The following is a 19,457-nucleotide window of genomic DNA, read 5'->3' as shown; positions in this document are numbered from 1 at the left end:
GCTCCCCGCTACCATGGTTACGGCTTTTACCTGCTTAAACTAAGAAACACATCATTTGAGGATTAGTAGAAATGTTGGAAATTTTTGTCTACTCTGAAATCCTACTAAAAAGCTTAGTTTTAAATATTTAGTCCACTACACCTGGGCTCTTAATTTTATTAAATACTTTTGCTATCTGGCTGGAATGAATTTTAATGAAAAACTAAAACATTTTTCTTGAATGACCTAAATCAATTTTTATAAAGTAACTAGCTGTACCCGTTCACACGTTGCTGTGTTTGAACAAAAAGGCAGTTTTGATACCTCAAACGTAATGTATTAATGATCAAATGTATACAATACATCGAAATGAAAATTAACAATAAAATTATCCCTACTTCAGAGTACAGTAGTGTCCTTGCAAAGGTATCATTTCTACATAATGTGAAAAATTCAGTTAATGTTGTTGGCGGTGGTGACATTGCTCTTGCACGTACATTTTCTGATGTAAAATACACACGCTGTCCATTTTCAAGATGTACTGCTAAATGAACAACCGTTCAATATCGTTCATGAATGGAAAATGATATTCAGGTAATACGCCATACAGCCTCATTGCTACTTATGAAGCGTCCCAGTTGATATTGGGTGACTACATCGTTAGATGCAGTTGTATTTTCCACTCCAAACTCTGCCATATCGCTTCCTTTGTTCACATATTTGCAAATATATTTTCTAGCTTTCACTGAATTGCAGTACTCAACATTTACATATGTGTGCGTTATACGTTTTTAGTGGTAATGGAGAATATGGTACTACCCAACGATTATCAACATCAATAGTATTGTTGAGTACTTTTAGTTTAATGGATTTTCCACCATCGTCGGTGTAATTTATTCTCGTATTAATAATTGCAAAAAACTGTTTTTCATGGTTTTCATGGTTACACTTTTCACAAATATTACTAATTAAATGTTATTTTGATATTTTTGGGATATTTGTTCGGGTGCACCTAGAACCCCAACTCTGATTTAAAAAAAAAAAATCCAAAAACCTTCCCGGGGATATATCTAATAATTTCCTAAATTTTCACGGCGATTGGATGTATGGTTTTTGAATCTATCGAGTACAAACAGACAGACACATATTCATTTTTATATATATATATAGATTAATACTTAACTCTCTGCTTTAAATAGTTGATTGAATTTTTGTTAACACAATAAAAAAAACTTATGTGAAATTACTTTTGTTTAGAGAAGCGCAGAAACGAGATCAACTTTAAGTTTTCTTTATTTAATATCTCCACGAGAAAATAAATAAATTAATATTGCCTGTAAAAACAAAGAAATACATGCACCTTACTTTATAGATTTATTAATACAAAATTATTAATTTATTTAACTTATTTATTAATTTATCTAATTTTATTTCTCATCAGAAAAATATATATATATTTTTTGTACCCAGCTGAAACCAACAAATTTATTACCAGTTCTTGTATATACATGGAGGTCCATTTTATTTAGGATCTGGTGAAATTGATAAATCACCAGAATATGTCTTGGATTATGACTTGGTAGTGGTGATGCCAAACTACCGGCTTGGTGTGCTTGGTAAGTGAATGTAATTTGAAAGTGTAATGTACTTTTTTGTACTAATAATTACTTTCTCTTTGGTTTTTTAATAGCATATTAAAAAATAATCTGTGCTAACAGGATTCCTGACCTTGGAAGACGATATAATGCCCGGCAACTCGGGGCTGAAAGATCAAGTTATGGCATTGAAATGGGTACAAGACAATATTGCCAATTTTGGTGGAGATTCTAACCAAATAACTCTGATTGGTGATTTCGCTGGAGCTGCATCTGTTAGTTTACATATGTATTCACCGATGAGTAGAGGTAAACAATTTGGAATTTTGAAAGTGTTAGTAAAATTTGTGTAGATGATTAATGCTTCTTTCCTTATTCTACAGACAAAAATAGACCTTGCCCTACTCCAGCAAGAACGGCCAGTCTTCCGTTTCACCTCTATTGTCTAACTCTGTAGCCGCTGGAATTCGGGTCACCCGATTGCTACTCCCAAGATCCTCTCAAAGGGGGCAACTTTACGCTTCTATTCTAAAATAAGCCCAGCCATTTTCATGGACGACCTAGAGTTGATTTCAATTGTTAGCCAAACTTTTTAAAGTCTTCATTTTGGCGTATCTTTCTAATCCTTCATCGTTTCCTAAATTTTTCTCAACAATTTTTTCATCAAAAATACTGCATTTTCCCCGAGTATTTAGTAATCCAATTTTCTTGTCTACGTTGGATCTCTTAAATTCGTTGTTTATATTATTTCCACAGCGCTTCTGGAAAAATTCTTGTCATGAAGAGTAGAGCAGGGACCGCAATACTTCTTTTTTTTTCTGACTCATTTCTTATTTGTTATAGATCACTTATTTTGTTTATTTTTTTATTACTTTTTGTTTTGAGTCTAGATACCTGAAATCATTAACTGTTTTGAAAGTAGTTCAAGTATCAAACCAATCGATTGATTCTTCAGCTTTCTTCGCCTTCTCGTATTACGCAATACTGGTTTAAACTGAAGGAGAAACTCCGCTGCTTTTAAAGAATGCATATATACCTACGAAAAATTCAAAATCAACATGGTGATTGTTGTTTACTTATTCAAAAAAAAAAAAAAAAATTAATTGCCACGCTTGATAATGGCTCCTTCTCCTTCTTAATGTACCCCCCCAGCCATTACCAAACAAAACCTATATTTAAAATAATGAATTATTTATTATAAAATTTCTATATTTATTTTTAGGCTTATTTCACAAAGCTATCAGCCAGTCGGGAACAGCACTGGATCCTTGGATAAAAACACCTCCAGGAATAGCTCGCAGTAGAGCAATAAAGATGGCACAGTTGTTCGACTGCCCTTCAGATTCTTCCAAAGCGATATTGGATTGCTTACGGACCATAAATGCTTACTCACTGACTGAAGCTTACAGTAGATTTAAGGTGAAGTTATGTTTTTATTTATTATACCTAGATAGATAATTCTACGGTAATACCAAAATAAATTTCAACATTATATTCAATAGGAATGAGTGGAAAAAAATTATTAAATTGAAATTATTTAAAGTAATAAGTTTGTTCAAGAATTCTAATTAAGACTTAAAATTTTCTTAATAAATTTGCTTTAACATGTAAATTCAATTACCTTTTCTTTTGCAGGTGTTCCAAGTGGATCCTCTTACAGTATTTCTACCAATATGTGATAGAAATGCAGCGAATCCATTTCTTCCGTTTAATCCACACAATGCCGAGCCGGCACCAGTACCTTGGATTGTGGGCCTTCCCAGTTTGGTTGACTTTCTCAGAACTGGATGTAATTAATATCTAAAAGTAGAATACAACCTTTTTGAGGGCATTAAATTTAAAAAAAAAAGTTAGTTATATGCCAGCTCTTAAGATATAGGAGCATCCAAGTCAATCAACAGCTGGAGTAAACATCTTGAACTCAATCTAAGAACTAGTAAAGTAAAGTAATGTCTATTTTTTCAGGCGGGCTTTACATTCAACTACTACATTAGGTGTCATAAACGGAGGCAACTAGCAAATATACTTTACTGTAAAGTTCTCATATTAACCATTAAATAAAATTCAAGATACCGGGAATCAAACCCAGTACCACATATTTACTTTACAGGTCTCGCCTCTAACCGCTTGGCAATCGTGGCGCCTCAATTTAAGCACTTTAACTTCACCTCAATTTAACATTTGTGTGTGTAAGGTTCAATTTTACAATTGTAGAAAATTAATCAGCCTATTTGATCTCTTGAGTTCTGCTTCAAGTTCAACTATATTTTCTGCATTCTAGAATTGTTAGTTTCCTATTCATAAACATCAATCGTAGCTGACTATCCAATTGTTAAGAATATGATGGATTTAGAGAACGTTTTTCCATATTCATGAATTGATTAATAAGCTCATAGAGGGTACTTACAGTTTTAGCGAGCATAGACTTGTCTACTTTTGTTAAGCGTTGCTTTAAAATTATTTTAAAAAAATTCTAGTGATGTACGAGGACAGCTGACTTCTTCTTGAGGAATTATGTTCTTCAGTGCATTCGACATCAAACATATGAGTGAGACGTGATCGGTTTGTATTTGCCTACAAATAACTTCCACTTTTATTCGAAACGTTAAACCAATATTTTTTTTTGTTTGGCGTTCTTTAGAGTCGCCCACCCTAAGCATCATTTAAAAAAACAAATCACTCCAATAGTAGATAAATTTCACAGGTACACAATATCATGTTATAATGGGAGTATCGCTTATTCCTAAAGTTAAAAAATTCTGTAAATCAGATATACAATAATATTTAATAATTTACGGTCACAAAAAGGAATTCAAATTCTTTTATTTAATATCGAAAAATTAGTCTCCAGAATCTTATTGATTACAGGACATGGTTCCAGTCTTTTACTCTTCTTTTCTATTTTATATCTGAACTAGTCTTATTGTAAATAATGTCCTTAATAATGGTACTACAATACTCAAGTAACTGAAAGAGTAAACATTTATTGAAGAATTTATGAAATACTATCATTATCAGTATTATTATTGCGCTATTATTTGTAAATATTCTGAATTTGTTTCCAGTATTTGTACGTGAACCAGAAACCCTAATTGAATTTAATCAACAATTCGATAAAATAGCACCAATATCATTATATTATGACAACACTGCAACGAATCCAGAAAAAGTAACTAAGGAAATCAGAGAATTCTACTTTGATGGCCAGCCAATTACGATGGAATTGTTCAGAAATTTGACTGAAGTAGGTACCTTTTTCAATTGTTTTTATTTTATTTGTTTACTTACAATGTGATAAAAGAAATAAGCTGTAGTGGAAAATAATGGATCTTTTATTCTGCAGATGTATTCTGATAGAATGTTTATTTGGCCAGCTGTTGAAGCCTTGAGGGTGCATAAAGGTCCTCACTATTTCTATTATTTTGAGTATGTCGGTGAATATACTTTCCAAGACATATTTGCTGGCAAAAGAGTTTTAGTAGGTAAGAATTTATGTTTATCTGCAAAGCATTAGACCTGCTTTCTTGGTTAAGGTCTGTTTTCTCAGCACATCATAGTATAAAGTTTGATTGTGTATGTTAGCTTCTGCTGATTGAGTAAAAAAACTACTCTGTCTCCTAACATATTATGCCATTTTGGGATGGTCGTTTGTATTGTGCTAGGGTGCCCGTAGGGATTCCGAATCCTAAAGAAGAAGTTTACGAATGATGTTTGTGCATTCTTTTATATCTTACAAATTTAAAATAAGTTTCGCTTACCTATTTAACTTACCTCGCAATATAGATTATTATTTTCAATAAATTAAACACATCTCAGGGCGATATGAAAAGATATTTAATCGTAAGGGGCGTGAAGCAAACTTGAACTTTATGATTATGTTTACAAAATTTGTTTGATTAATTTGTATTTCTATCAATAAATAATGAGTTAAAATAACAAAAAACTTTTCTTTTTTTTTTAAATCTTTTATTGCAATTTTCCCCTGCAACAGTTGTTGCAACAAGCAAATACGGTGAAAGAGAAAAGGAATAAAAGGAAATCATGAGTGGAGAAGGCACCCAGTGGTGCCACTCCAGTAACCTGCTTAAGATAAGAGAAGATCACGAGGCCATCTTCTCTTCAATCTCCTTAGAGGATTACCTGGTAATGTGGAGGAAGATAGGTGTTCTATGAGAGGGTTAGGATGAGCTGCTGTAGAGGAATGAAATTTGAAGAAACGAGTGTTAGCAAGATCTGTAATGAAAGGAATTTTGAGGTCATTATGGATAGTGAGGTTAGATACATAGAACGGAGCGTTAAGAAGTTTTCGAAGTATTTTTGACTGTAATGCCTGGAGGCGTAGTGAGTTGGAACGCTTAGTCGATCCCCATACTTCGATGTCGTAAGACCAAATGGGTCGCAGTAACATTAGATATGAGTCTTTTGTTATGTAGGTTAAGTTTCGAACGTTTGTCAAGTAGTCTGGCGAGAAGTTTTGTAGCGTTGGTTAGTTTCTTGTCTTTTCAGTCTAGTATGGGGGATTCCATGTCAACCGTTTGCTTCTAGGCGCAGTCCAAGGGAGCGTACTTTGTCCACAGCTGGTACAGAAGTTTGGTTCAAGATGACAGGAGATAGGATTTTCCGTCTGAGAGTAAATACTATAAACTTAGACTTCGTAACGTTGGTTTTGATTCTCCATTTGAAAAGCAAAAAACGTACATTAATATTTCTTATTGAACTTAATATTTTTTAACTGTTTGCAATCATCAATATAGGTTTTAACATAATTATAAGATTACTTATTTACATTGCGCAGGTAGCGCTGATTTAGATGATATAATCTACATTTGGAAAATTAAACATCCTTTCGAAGTTGGTGAACTAACGACAAGTCAAGATTTAAATATATCACATTTACTACTTAATTTAATTTATAACTTCATCGTTTCTGGGTAAATTTATTTTATTTATATTTATTTTACATCTACAAAATACTCTAGGTATATAATAGATGAAAAGTGTGACTAGACATAAAGTACTCGTAATATATGTATGTATAAAAAAACATAAAAAAAAAAGAAGAGACATTCTTATAAATATTATTATTTTACATTTACTTGTATTGACTTGCAATCTATTAATCTGACAATATTTTTACAAAAGTAACTATTCCTTTCTGGCTTCCACTGGAGAGTTAGACAACTGTACAACATCAGCCGCATATATTAGGGATGGTATCCCAGTATTACGATTGATTTGTACACAACCAGCGTTGTTATCTAGTATAAATCTCTCCAAATCGTCGATAAAGATAGAATATCACAGAGAAGTCAATGAAACATGCATACACTTTCCTTTTATTTTTATTCTATTTGACAATTAATAAGAGAAAATAAAGTTCCTTCTATTTTAATAAAAGAAGATAAAGTTAATAAACTATTCAGGGAACCTATGGTTCTACGAAATCCGTTTTGGTTTTCGGAAACAAGGGGGTTCACATACTCAACCTTTCTGACCATCTATTACTCATTGTCTGAATAAAATTTTGTAATAGTATTCATTAGTTAGATCAGTTCTTAGGGTAAATATTTGTTCTTACCAGAATATTTTAGAGTTGATGTTTTAATTTCTAAACCTATTTTCTTCCGCAGAAACCCGACTCCGTCAGGATTCGATTTCGAATGGCCTCAATGGGACAATGAACAACAAAACTTCATCAGTTTTGGAAAATGCGGATTAGTAACAGTTAATAGTACACTTTTACCAAGTAGGGTGCAATTTTGGTCTCAACTTCATTTTAATAAAGAAATAATAGAATGTTGTTGATTCTATTAGATACACAAATTGTAAAAAATACATTCTTTCTTTTTAACTAATTTTTTTATATTTTTCTTCTGTTTCAATCTCTTTTAATTTCTACAATTATTCTCGAACATATTGAAGGAATATGATTTCTTAATTCGGTGAAAGGCACCCTGATTTATACAGTTTTGTTAATAAATACATTTTCCAATAGTGAGTATATGACATGGTTTATCGATTTATATTCAGACTGATTACTGCTAGTTATCTATATAATTTTTAATTTAAATTAATATTTAGCTAAATTTTCCTTTAATAATATTTTTTAACATTGTCAAATGTCTTAACTAGTACTACAGATGATAGGCTTTTAAAATTATAAATTGTCTCTGTTGATGTGCAAGTTTTTTAATATGTGATGATTGTTGCAATATTTTATGGATTTAGTGGAATTATATAAAGTGCTCTGTTCGATGTGAGCTCTAGTGAAGAAGAAACTAAAATCTCTTGATGATTCTGGTCACAGTTATTTGGTTCCGAATCCCTACATTCTCTCAACCTGAAAAAGAAAATTTTGTGTGCCTTCCTTGGTTGAATAAAAACTGACTGCTTAAATAGAGCGGCTAAAAAAGTAGAGGACCTAGATTGGTTGTTTGGTAGATACACTGGTTTATGAATCATGACTTTCTCGAATATTAATAACATTACTGCTAATGGACAAAAGATCGTCCAGATGTTGGAGCCACAGTGTGCTCTATGTTTGAAAAACAAGCTTTAAACTTAAACAGCGAACTTTCTGGTGTTATTATTATTATTAAATGTTAGTAAGGCGCAGATCGAAACACTGGTTCAGGACAGCCTCATTAAGTGACATTTCATTAGGCGTAATAGTAAAGCTGTCATGAATTTAAGTACTGCAAAACTGGGAATCTCTACTGAATATCCCTTTCCCAAGTTCTTCTAAACTTTCCTTCTTTCCAAGAATCTTTTAAGTGAAGTAATTGCCTATTTCTCAGGTGAGGCTAAACTCCGGCTGCCAAGCTAGAGAAAGTGGTCGAAGGCGGAAGAACATACTTTACTATTAACAATCTATCAATTAAATAAACTGAAGCTTTATGCTGGATTCACATTGGGGATCTCTCACTTACAAATCTTCTAAACCAACACTGGCCATCCTGGATTCTTTATTCCTGTCTCAAATACCTTACTCGTCATTCATTTATTCTTCCTCTCAAGATTCTTTAGATACGCATGTTCCCGATTTCTATCCCTCTTTTTGTTTTTCCTTCTGTTTTCCTTAAGTAGTGCATCGCCAAAGCTTGGATTAGGCTTTTAGTGGAAGTTGTGATTTCTTAAAAACAAGAAGATTAGAAAGAGATTATTTCTTTAGTTTTACCTACCTAATTTATTAATAAAGGTGCTCTAAAGAATCTGAAGTCAACGTTGGCAAATTCTTGAGAATCATCAATTTCGTATCTAATAAACAGTTCTAATAAACAATAAATATAAATAAACGTAAACCCATTAACTGCCATGGCCCCCAATTGGAGATATTTTTTTTAATTTGTAGAACTGTTTTTTGGCGGCAAATAAGTAATTTATTTAAAGCCGTTATTAGGATACCGTGTGGATTGTAAACATTTACATTCTCTTGCTAGTTTTGTGTTAATAAGAAAACAAATTGAAAATTTCCAGGTAAGTCATACACAGCAGCCATGTTATTTTTCAAATTCGTTGTTTATCAATTATTTTTCTAATAATTAAACTATGCCCTTTCAGCACAGTTAATTCAAAGGTTCTAGTTGTCGGAAACAATATTACCTTCCATACATATTTTAGAGAATTAGAGAAAATGAGATTTTGAATATCGATCCTCAAATGGAGATTGTGGCATATATGGTGAACAAATTTCTGAGTTATAGCAAACATTTTGTATTTATTTTCAGAAATGGGAGCCAAAGAATTTTACACATTTTGTGAACTAAAAGAAACACTTAAGGACCCTAATTTTTTAGAGCAGTTTGACTTTGAGTCTGTTACTGTTTAACAATAGATGTTGTTGAACTGCCTCCGGACTTACTTAAATGAATTAGATCATTCCCAACCAAAGGAAGTCCGGAGATTAGAATTTCATTCCAGTAATTTTTCTGCAGCTTCCTCTTTTATGAAACCAGAAACTGTCGGTTATATCCCACTAAATAACAGTTGGTGAGATATTACGATCATCATTTTTTGAATCAGTTTTAAGAGAGAAACCAATACGATTTGGTTTCAAGCAAAAGGGCCATGTGCAACCGGTTATTGTTTTCGTTCTGGATTATACGAAGGTAAACAAAAGGGTGAGTTTCAAGTTGAAGGTTTGGGTGCTTCCGTTAAATTGAAAAATATTTCAATAATTGGTAATCTTCTATTTTCTATTACTTTTTTTTAAATTTTCTATTACTTGCAAATAAGAAAACCAGCGCAGAGCTAATAAATACATGTTTCTTAAGCTTTTTATTATTATTATTATTATTTTTATTAATTTTCTTCTTTATGAGGTCTTTTCTGCATTGTAAAATAAAAACATGCTGCGAAAATTTCATAATTTTCTCATTTCAGTTAATATAACATCTTTTTTTTTAAGGCATTTTTTACGTCTAAATACTTATTAAATGTCGTGGACGTAGCCGACTAGCAAATATACTTTTCTAGCAAGTTCTCACATTATCCAAGTTCTTGACTGGGAATTGGATACATAATAGCTTTTCAAATCTCGCCTCTAACCGATCGGCTACAGTATATGTTTATTCATTTTTAAATTTTAGCAAAACCCGAGTAGTTACATATATCAGCTGTCTCTTGGGCTCACAGAGTATATGTGAAAGGGGTATATGTGGAGGTGTATACGAGTAAATTAATAATTTGATATCAGTGAAAAGTCGGTTATGCAACATCCCAGTTTTCTGCATTTACACCCCTCTGTTCGGGGTAGGGTTTTATCGAAAACAAACAAAAAAATCCATATGGTCTTAAAGCTCAATAAATGCGCAACTTTTTCTGTAATTATGTGATTCCTTGATTCATTAATCATTGAAAAAATAAAGTTTAAAATTGTATCAAAAATCATCGAGAAAGAATTTTTTAGGCATTAAAATAAAGATTTCATGGTTTTTAAGAAACGTTTTAGATTTTGGAGTAAGTAGATTTATAGGAAATTTAATGCTCTTTCGTTTGGAATAAGCAGATTTGTTGTAGGTTGAAGGATAGAAAGGTTTCGACCGTTTTTATGGCGGAAAACGCGAATATCGTCGGAAAAGTTAAAAAACGCAAATATCTTGGGCACTATTGAGAATCGGGCCAAAGTGAATTGAATATTTTTTGTTGCATTTGAGCTGCTGAAATACCTCCTGAAGTATCGACCTGCCCCTCCGTGTACACCCGGTATAAACTACTCAATGTAGCAGTAAAATTTGTTTATTAATTATTAACATAAACACAAGATTCTTGCAGAATGATATCTGTGAAATTAGTTTTTGGTAAGTAATAATTTGAGTAATATATAATTGGTAATATGTTTTTGAAAATTTAAGGAAAATATTAACGCGGCTGACACGGTTATGTTTGCTTATCGTAAAACTTCAATTTTAAACTTTTTTTTTTTTTTTTAGGGAAGGGATTAGCTATGAGGTTAGCATACTGGACTCCCACGCGGAGGTCCCGGGTTCGAATCCAGCAGCTGACCCTTAGATTTTCTCTTCCTAGGAGCTTCTTACAGCTCACTGTCCGGTGATGGACAGTGTTGTCTGTAACGAGAGAACACTGTTCGGAGGCCGGCAGTGCACTGGAAAAAGCTCCGGGCGCCAATAACCTCAGCTGTTGATGCGCAAAAAAAAAAAAAAAACCTTTAAGTCGCTGTAAAACGGAATCGTTTTCTATCTTTTATTTTAGAAACCTACTTTCTTATCCATTTATTTGATAAGAAAAAAAATAACTTATCACTAGTTATTTATTTGACATTATATTTTTTACTTTATCCAGAAACTTTCCGGGTTCAAATTTTTAAATATAATTGTTTTTATAATGCACTTAACAATGTCATTAGGCGAAATAAATAAGATAATAACTATCAGCAATTTCTCCAGCAGTGGGAATGCTTTAAAGCCCATCTGTCGGACATCGACATCTGATCGGTAGTTGAACATCACACCTGCCTCAAATAATAGACTATCATTTACTTCCTTTATTATTTTAAACGACATCAATGAATTTTTTCATAATAATAATTAAATTGATTTTATATGTGCAGATTTCACAAAGTTGTGAACTAATTGTGAACACAACCTGTGGTAGTTTAATTGGTAGAGAATTTAAATCCAGAAATGGTCGTACTGTGGCAGCATTCAATGGTATTCCATTTGCTAAACCACCTCTTAACGAACTTAGATTTCAGGTGACAATGCAAAATAATGTGAATGATTTCTCTTTTCGCATTTTTGTAATTTTAATAACAAATAATGTTTCAGGATCCCCAGCTACCAGAACCATGGACTGGTGTGAGGGAAGCCTTCAACTTTGGCAGTGTCTGTGTGCAGATACCTTATGATTTTCCTCAGGTTAACACCACCAAAATGGGCAACGAAGACTGCCTGTACTTGTCTGTGTACAGTCCAAATGTAAGCACTAATGCCCAATATTATTAGTCTTTTTTAATCAAACGCTCTAACGAAGAATGTATTCCCTCTCACACACATTCTCTCTCTCAGTCTGTGTTCAGTGACACCCACTTCTTTTTCTTCCAAACTCAATCTTGACAACCTGAGCGTTAAGGATGATTGCTGCAAACTGGTAGCTTCCCGGTCGAAATGGGACCCAATTTTCATGCCAGAAATTAAATCTTAATCTCCAACATTTATAAGTGGATAGAATTTTTTTTAAAAAAAAAAAAACAACACAAAATTATATGAAATTATTTCCTAATTTATAGGAAGTGCAGAAATGTGATCGTAGCAACTATCAATGTTTTATTTATTTAAGCCTTTACAGGAAAACAAATTCTAATATTGTTTGTAAAAATAGTGGTACACAACCTACTTTTTAGCATTAGTTATTACAAAAAGAGGTGGATCGCAAAAACGTGAGCAACTTTAGGTCTTGTTTATTTAACATCTCTAAGAAAAAATAAATGCATAAACTAATGTCTGTAAAAATGAAGAAATACAACCTACTTCTTAGATTTATTATTCAAAATTTAATACTTTATTTAACTTATTAAATAGCTTATCTTATTTCATTTCTCATTTAAAAAGACATATTTCTTTTATCCAGTTGAAACCAACAAATCTATTGCCAGTTCTGGTATATGTTCATGGTGGTACATTTTATTCAGGATCTGGGGAAATCGATAAATCACCAGAATATTTCTTGGATTATGACTTGGTAGTGGTGATGCCAAACTACAGACTTAGTGTGCTTGGTAAGTGAATGTAATTTAGCATTACGAACTCCACCTTTGTTTTTCTTTAATTACCACCTGTTCCTTATCTCAACATTCCTATAGAACTATTACTGTTATTTGCTAAGTATTAATTAAAACTCAACGCCACCAAGTCGCCAAGGACTTTCCCTTTAGTCTAACCTATCACTCAGATTAGGAATCTGACGAAAATATCCTTGGTAAGTTTAGAAGTTTGGAGAGAACAGTTTACGAACATAATTGCAATTGGAGCTATTCAGGCTGACGCTGAATGATTTCTTCTCTTCATGGCTTATCGGGTGATTTAACAGGTTCTCCACTGCTACTGAATTTATGATCTGGATACATTAATAGATAAATGCCTAATAGTAAATATTAAGTACCTAATTCTAAATAGCAACATATTATTTAAACGTTTAATAATTATTAATCCCAATACGATATTTATTGATTTGCTTATTTCTTTTAAATAGTAAAATATTTTAATTAAACATTTGATTTTATAATATACTAGCAATCCTAAAGTCGATCTTTAACAATATCCGAATTATGGAGATTTCTTTTACTATTTCTTTTTACTTTTACTACTTTTTTTTTTACTATATTTTTTAACGTGAAAATGTTTTATGGATGGGTATTATGTTTAAAAAGTTAATTTAACATAACGACACGACATGTAGCTTGTTCTAATTTTTGCAAAACTCTAAATTTAAAATTGGATTATTTTTTTGTTTTTTCAAAGTGCGTGAATTGTGCTTAGTTGATGACATAACATACTCTTTAGTTTTTTAATATCATGTTAAGAAAAAAAAATCTGTGTTGACAGGATTCCTGAACTTGGAAGACGATGTAATGCCCGGCAACTTGGGGCTGAAAGATCAAGTTATGGCATTGAAATGGGTACAGGACAATATTGCCAATTTTGGTGGAGATTCTAACCAAGTAACTCTGATTGGTGATACCGCAGGAGCTGCATCTGTTAATTTTCATATGTATTCACCGATGAGTAGAGGTGGGATTTTGGAATTGGTTTTGTTTTGCAATCATGTAGGTTGTAGCCGACGTTAAAAGTTTTGATTGAAGGAGTTCTCAGAGTGGAAAGTGTTAGTGAAATTGTGTAGCTGATCAATTCTTCTATCCTTATTCTACAGACAAAAATAGACCAAGGTCTATTTTTACTCCAGCAAGAACGGCCAGTCTTCCCTTTCACCTCAACTGTCTAACTCTGCAGCCGCCGGAATTCGTGTCGCCCGATTGCGACTCTTAAGATCCTCTCAAAGGGGGCAACTTTACGCTTCTATTCTAAAATAAGCCCAGCCATTTTCATCGACGACCTAGAGTTGATTTCAATTGTTGGCACAAATTTTAAAGACTTCTGGACGGATCGTTCATATCATTCGTTTCCTAAATTTTCCTTCACAAAAATAGTGCCTTTTTCCCCAGAATTTCGTTGTCCAACTTTCTGCAATGGGAAGTACCTCTTAAAATCTTTTTTTATATTATAACTCCAGAGATTCTGGAAAATTTTTTGTCACGAAGAGAAGGTCCGGTTCCGCAATACTTCTACTTTCAGACTCACTACTCATTTGTTAACGTAGATCACTTATTCTGTTTATTTTCATCTTAAGTACTTTTTTTTAGTTTCCCAATCAGCTAATTCATCAGGTTTCTTCGTTTTTTCGTGTAACACAATACAGATTTATAGCTATTTAGTCTAGATCTTGAGAAACTAATGAAGGAACTCCGTTGTTTTTATGGATCTATCCAACACTTAAAATTAACTTACATCAGTGTGGTACTTGTTAAAATTTTCGCCAAAATAAGAGTAAAATTGCCCGACTTAATAATATCTCACTTCTCCCTCATAACGTACGCAGCCATTCCCAAAGAAAGCTGACAGTAAATAAGAGTATTCTATATTATTTATTAGGAAATTGATATCTATATTTATAGGCCTATTTCACAAAGCTATCAGCCAGCAGGGAACCGCATTGGATCCTTGGACAAAAACACCACCAGGAGTAGCTCGCAGTAGAGCAATGAAGATGGCACAGTTGTTCGACTGTCCTACAGATTCCTCCGAAGCGATATTAGATTGTTTACAGACCAAAAATGCTTACTCAATGATTGAAGCTTACCTTGAATTTAGGGTAAACCATTGTTTTTTTTTGTTTTTTTATTATTATTATTATATGTTCTTATGTTTTTATTATATGTTTTCAATAATAACTAAATATTCAAATTTTAATTTGCTTTATCATCTAAATTAATTTTCTTTTATTTTACAGGTATTCCAAGTGGATCCTGTTATAGTATTTACACCAATATGTGATAGAAATGCAGCGAATCCATTTCTTCCGTTTAATCCATACAATGCCGAGCCAGCACCAGTTCCTTGGATTGTGGGGGTAAATAGTTTGGCAGACTTTCTCAGAACTGCAGGTAATTGTCTAAGTATAGAAAACAACATTTAGAGGGAATCCACTTTTTAAAAAAATAAAGAAATAACTGTCTGAGTTATAAGCCAGCTATATTATAGAAGTAATATATAATTATAGCAGCAATAGATATTTTGAACTCAATTTAACGACTCTTTACCTTACTGTTGTCTGTATAAGATTCAACTTACAATTGTAGTAAATTAATCAGCCAATTTGATGTCTTGAATTCTACCACAAGTTCAACTATTTTTTTCTTAATTTAGAATTATTAGCTGCCAATTGAGAAATATCACTTCTATCAAGACTATTCATGTGGTTATGAATATTTACGGATTCAGAAAAAATTATTTCCCAATTCGCAAATAATTATTGATCAATAATTTCAGAGATGTTACTATCATTACAGTCCAAATTAGGTTCAAGTTGTACTTTGTCAACAAGAGTCGCATTAAAGTTATTTAAAATAAATTCTAGGAGGTGCTTAACTTCTTTAAAAAATAATAAACTTCAGTCATGAGACGCATAAATCAGACATGATCAGTGAGGACAAGGAATAAATAAATAACTATTAAAACACATTTTTACCTAGTAGGATGGAATTTGGGCCTGAAGTTCATTTTAATGAAGAAATAATGAAAATTTGCTGATTTTATTTCATATAAACATGTTAAAATGTATATTCTTCCTATTATGTAAATTTTGCCAATTTTTGTTCTTTTTAAATCTCTTTTATTTAATCTCATCAAAAATCAGCCTCCAGTATTTTATTGATTAAGACATTAGTAGGACATAGTTCCAGTCTTGTAATCTTCTTTTCTATTTTATTTCAGAATGTGTCTTATTGTAAATAATTATAATGTCTTTAATTATAGGACTACACTTCTCAAATAATTGAAAGTATAAACATTTGTTGGGCAAACATTTATGGAATTCTATCATTATCAGTATTATTATTCTATTATAAATTTTCTACTGAATTTGTTTCCAGTATTTGTACGTGAACCAGAAACTCTGATAGAATTTAATCAAAAATTCAATCAAATAGCATCAATATCATTGTATTACGATAACACTGCAAGGAATCCTGAAGAAGTATCTAAGGAAGTCAGAGAATTCTACTTCGATGGCCAGCCAATTACAATGGAATTGCTCCGAAATTTGTCTGCTGTAGGTATTTTTTCAATTTTCCTTTGTTTCATTTGCGATTCAAATGTGATAGAAAATTAAAACAATAAAAATGCTGCAGTAATAAGTAATAAATACTTTAATCTGCAGATGTATTCTGATCGAGTGTTTTTTTGGCCAGCTGTTGAAGCCCTAAAGGTGCATAAAGGGCCCCACTATTTCTATTATTTTGATTATGTCGGCGAATATAGTTTCCAAGAGATATTGGCTGGCAAAAGAGTTCTAGTAGGTGAGAATTTACGATGATCTACGAAGCACTGGACTTTCTATCTTGTTTATGGTTTATTTTTATTTTTTAGCACTTCTCAGTTTTAAAGATTGATCGTTCATAAGTAGTCCGAAGTTGTAAGAAACTACTGTGAGGATCCTAACGTATTATACTAATACTCGGATTGTTGATGTATTGTTTTTATTATTGTGCTGGTACAGGGGTGGGCAATCTTTTTCTGTAAAGGGCCACATAGGGGTATTGGTTTATTACCGTGGGCCGCAAAATGTTATTGGTTTATTACCGAGGGCCGCAGTATATATGTATATTTCTTTTTATATTTATTTCGGGTTATTATTTATTAATTGTTTTTATCTATCTAAAATACAGATTATTAATTAAAATGAAATTTATTAACAAATCAACAAAAAACGGCATTAGTTACTTCTATGATATAGCTTCATATCTTCCTTCATCTTTTTTTCTATTAAAAGCCAGACGAAATAAAAATAATGCGATTGCATTCAAATTTATATATCACCATAAAATAAATAACTAGAGAAGAAGCGAAAATCCGTAGCTTCGATGGCGAGAACACGCTTTGTGTCTGTGTAAAAATGGCGTACTAAAAGTCGGATGATCATACAAAGAAAGAGCGCGGATCACTAATCTAAAGATTTGAACGCTGAGACAATAATTGTACTAGCGAAAATTACCAAACTTTATTAACATCAAATTTGAAATATTTTATGATTTAAATTTTTATTATTTGCCATTTTGTGCCGCAGGCCGCAGGAAAATGTTAAAAGGGACGCAAGCCGCAGGAAAATGTTAAAAGGGCCGCAAGTATCCTGCGGGCTGCACTTTGCCCACCCCTGTGCTAGAGTAACTCCAAGGACTCCGAATCCAAAAGATGAAGTTTATGGATAAATTTGGTGCATTTTTTTACATTATAAATGCAAAATAAATTTCGCCTATCAATTAAACTTACCCTCACAGTATTAAACAGTAATTGGAGTGAAGCTAAGTTGAACACGCGTGATTTTGTTTAAAAATTTTTTTTGAATAATTTATATTTCGATCGATAAGCAATGAAATATAAAATAACAAAAACGCACATTAATGTTTCTTATTTGAAATTAATATTTCTTATTAATTGTTTGCAATCATCAATATAGATTTTAACATAATTATAAGATACCTTACTTCTTTTGCACAGGTAGCGCTGATTTTGATGATACAATCTATATTTGGAAAATCGAAAATCCTTTCGAAGTTGGTGAACCCACAACAAGTCAAGATTTAAATATATCACATTTACTTCTTAATTTAATTTATAACTTCATAAGTTCAGGGTAATTTTTTGTTCCTACTTGAATGTTTTATTGTTGATGTTTTAATTTCTAAATTCATTCGCTTCCGCAGAGAGCCGACTCCGCCAGGATTCGATTTCGAATGGCCTCAATGGGACAATGAACAGCAAAACTTCATCAGTTTTGGAAATAGCGGAGAAGTAACAGTTAATAGTACATTTTTACCTAGTAGGATACAATTTTGGTCTCAACTTCATTTTAATAAAGAAATAATAGAATGTTGTTGAGTTTATTACATACAAAAATTGTGAAATATACATTTTTCCTTTGAATTATTTTATGTTTTTCTTCTATTTCAATCTCTTTTAAATTCTATAATTATTCACGAACATATTGAATGTAAACTAATTAATTTATTGAAAGAAACCCAGATTTCAATTTTATAATCCAAATACTGAGCAATAGTGAGGGTGAAGTGTAAATTATTGACTTTATTATTTTCAGACTGATTACTGCTGATTCTTTAATTTTTAATTGAAATAAACATTTGGCCAGATTTCCCTTAAAGTTCAGTTTTCTTAACTTCTATAGATTACTACCTTAAAATTAGCGCATTGGCACCGTTGATGTGTATAAGTCTTTTAATACGTAATGATTGCTGCAATGATTCATGGAGTTAGTGGAGTATTCCATCGAATATTACTTGAGTTATCTGAAGTTTACTACTGTTAGATATGAGCTCTAGGGAAGAAGAGACCTAATATTTCTTCTTTGATAAGAGAACAATTCTCTAATTGCATGATTCTGGTCACTGGTCTAGATAAATGATCGCCCTCTGATGCCAAAAGCTGTTAAAAGTGATTGTGGTTTCTCTTTCTCCTTATTCTAGTGGGTTGTTGGTTTCCAATACAGAATTGCAAGACTCTTTTTTCAGTTTTCACATTCCATCTGAGTTCACTTCTTTGGGTCAATTCCATACTTACAATAAACTGCCATGAATATGATACCCATCTATCTAAGACACCTTCTTCTCATAATTCTACAGTAATATTTGTTTTTAATATTTTATTTTATATAACTGCAAGAACATCCAACCTTTGCAAACCGCTTATTCGTAAAAAGAGGTTACTCATTATTTATATGAGTTACTTGACATTTTTGTAATTTTTTTTTTTTACTTTTTCTTCGAAAGTATAAGGATGGTGAGAATTTTAGATTTTTAGTTTTTACTGAAAATATTCTTTGTGTTCTCTGAGTTCGAAAATTTTTATTTTTAAATTGTTCCAAGTCAATTTATGTGTATTTATTATCTATTAAAAAACGACAAATTACAGAACGTTCGAATATGATATATCACTTAGGAGATACGAATTTGAGATTATGGTTAATCTACCACGAAAACGTTCCTACCATTTAAATATGGAAAATCTTTTGAATTTTCTTAAGATTCGCGTAGGGTTTCTTTGCATTTGTATGTAACCTTATATTGTAGCGTGCAAA

General features: G+C 32.0%; 2 protein-coding genes across 2 annotated transcripts in view; both read left to right on the top strand.

The window, feature by feature from the left end:
* The window catches only part of LOC141462376 (juvenile hormone esterase-like), a 34,604-nt gene extending 31,794 nt beyond the window's left edge, over nucleotides 1-2,810 (top strand). The window contains exons 12-13 of the mRNA XM_074144182.1: nucleotides 1,698-1,883; nucleotides 2,797-2,810. Of these exons, the coding sequence (XP_074000283.1) occupies nucleotides 1,698-1,706 (9 nt within the window). The 3' untranslated portion in view covers nucleotides 1,707-1,883; nucleotides 2,797-2,810. The remainder of the gene's footprint in view (nucleotides 1-1,697; nucleotides 1,884-2,796) is intronic.
* Nucleotides 1,724-18,413, top strand: LOC141448692 (venom carboxylesterase-6-like). The gene is made up of 17 exons (XM_074117224.1): nucleotides 1,724-1,883; nucleotides 2,797-2,993; nucleotides 3,210-3,363; nucleotides 4,640-4,818; nucleotides 4,918-5,056; nucleotides 6,370-6,505; nucleotides 7,205-7,292; nucleotides 11,644-11,787; nucleotides 11,861-12,010; nucleotides 12,663-12,810; nucleotides 13,637-13,822; nucleotides 14,764-14,960; nucleotides 15,099-15,252; nucleotides 16,240-16,418; nucleotides 16,527-16,665; nucleotides 17,864-17,999; nucleotides 18,070-18,413. Exons 1-17 carry the CDS (start codon nucleotides 1,724-1,726, stop codon nucleotides 18,242-18,244), a joined length of 2,661 nt encoding a protein of 886 aa, XP_073973325.1. The 3' UTR covers nucleotides 18,245-18,413.
* Nucleotides 18,414-19,457: the final 1,044 nt, after the last annotated feature.

This window comes from Rhodnius prolixus, unplaced genomic scaffold, assembly GCF_049639745.1.
Source record: "Rhodnius prolixus isolate KJV_2025 unplaced genomic scaffold, Rpr scaffold_1, whole genome shotgun sequence".
In the NCBI taxonomy this organism is placed as follows: Eukaryota; Metazoa; Arthropoda; class Insecta; order Hemiptera; family Reduviidae; genus Rhodnius; species Rhodnius prolixus.
The sequence above is the reverse complement of the archived record's forward strand: the minus strand, read 5'-3'. Positions and strand labels throughout refer to the sequence as shown.

Bases quoted from the DNA above. Each gene is read 5' to 3' on its own strand.
- LOC141448692 (XM_074117224.1), top strand. From the start codon at position 1,724: ATGCCCGGCAACTCGGGGCTGAAAGATCAAGTTATGGCATTGAAATGG. The intron at 13,823-14,763 runs GTGGGATTTTGG...CTATATTTATAG, and splicing joins GTATTCACCGATGAGTAGAG to GCCTATTTCACAAAGCTATC. The intron at 18,000-18,069 runs GTAATTTTTTGT...TCGCTTCCGCAG, and splicing joins TATAACTTCATAAGTTCAGG to AGAGCCGACTCCGCCAGGAT.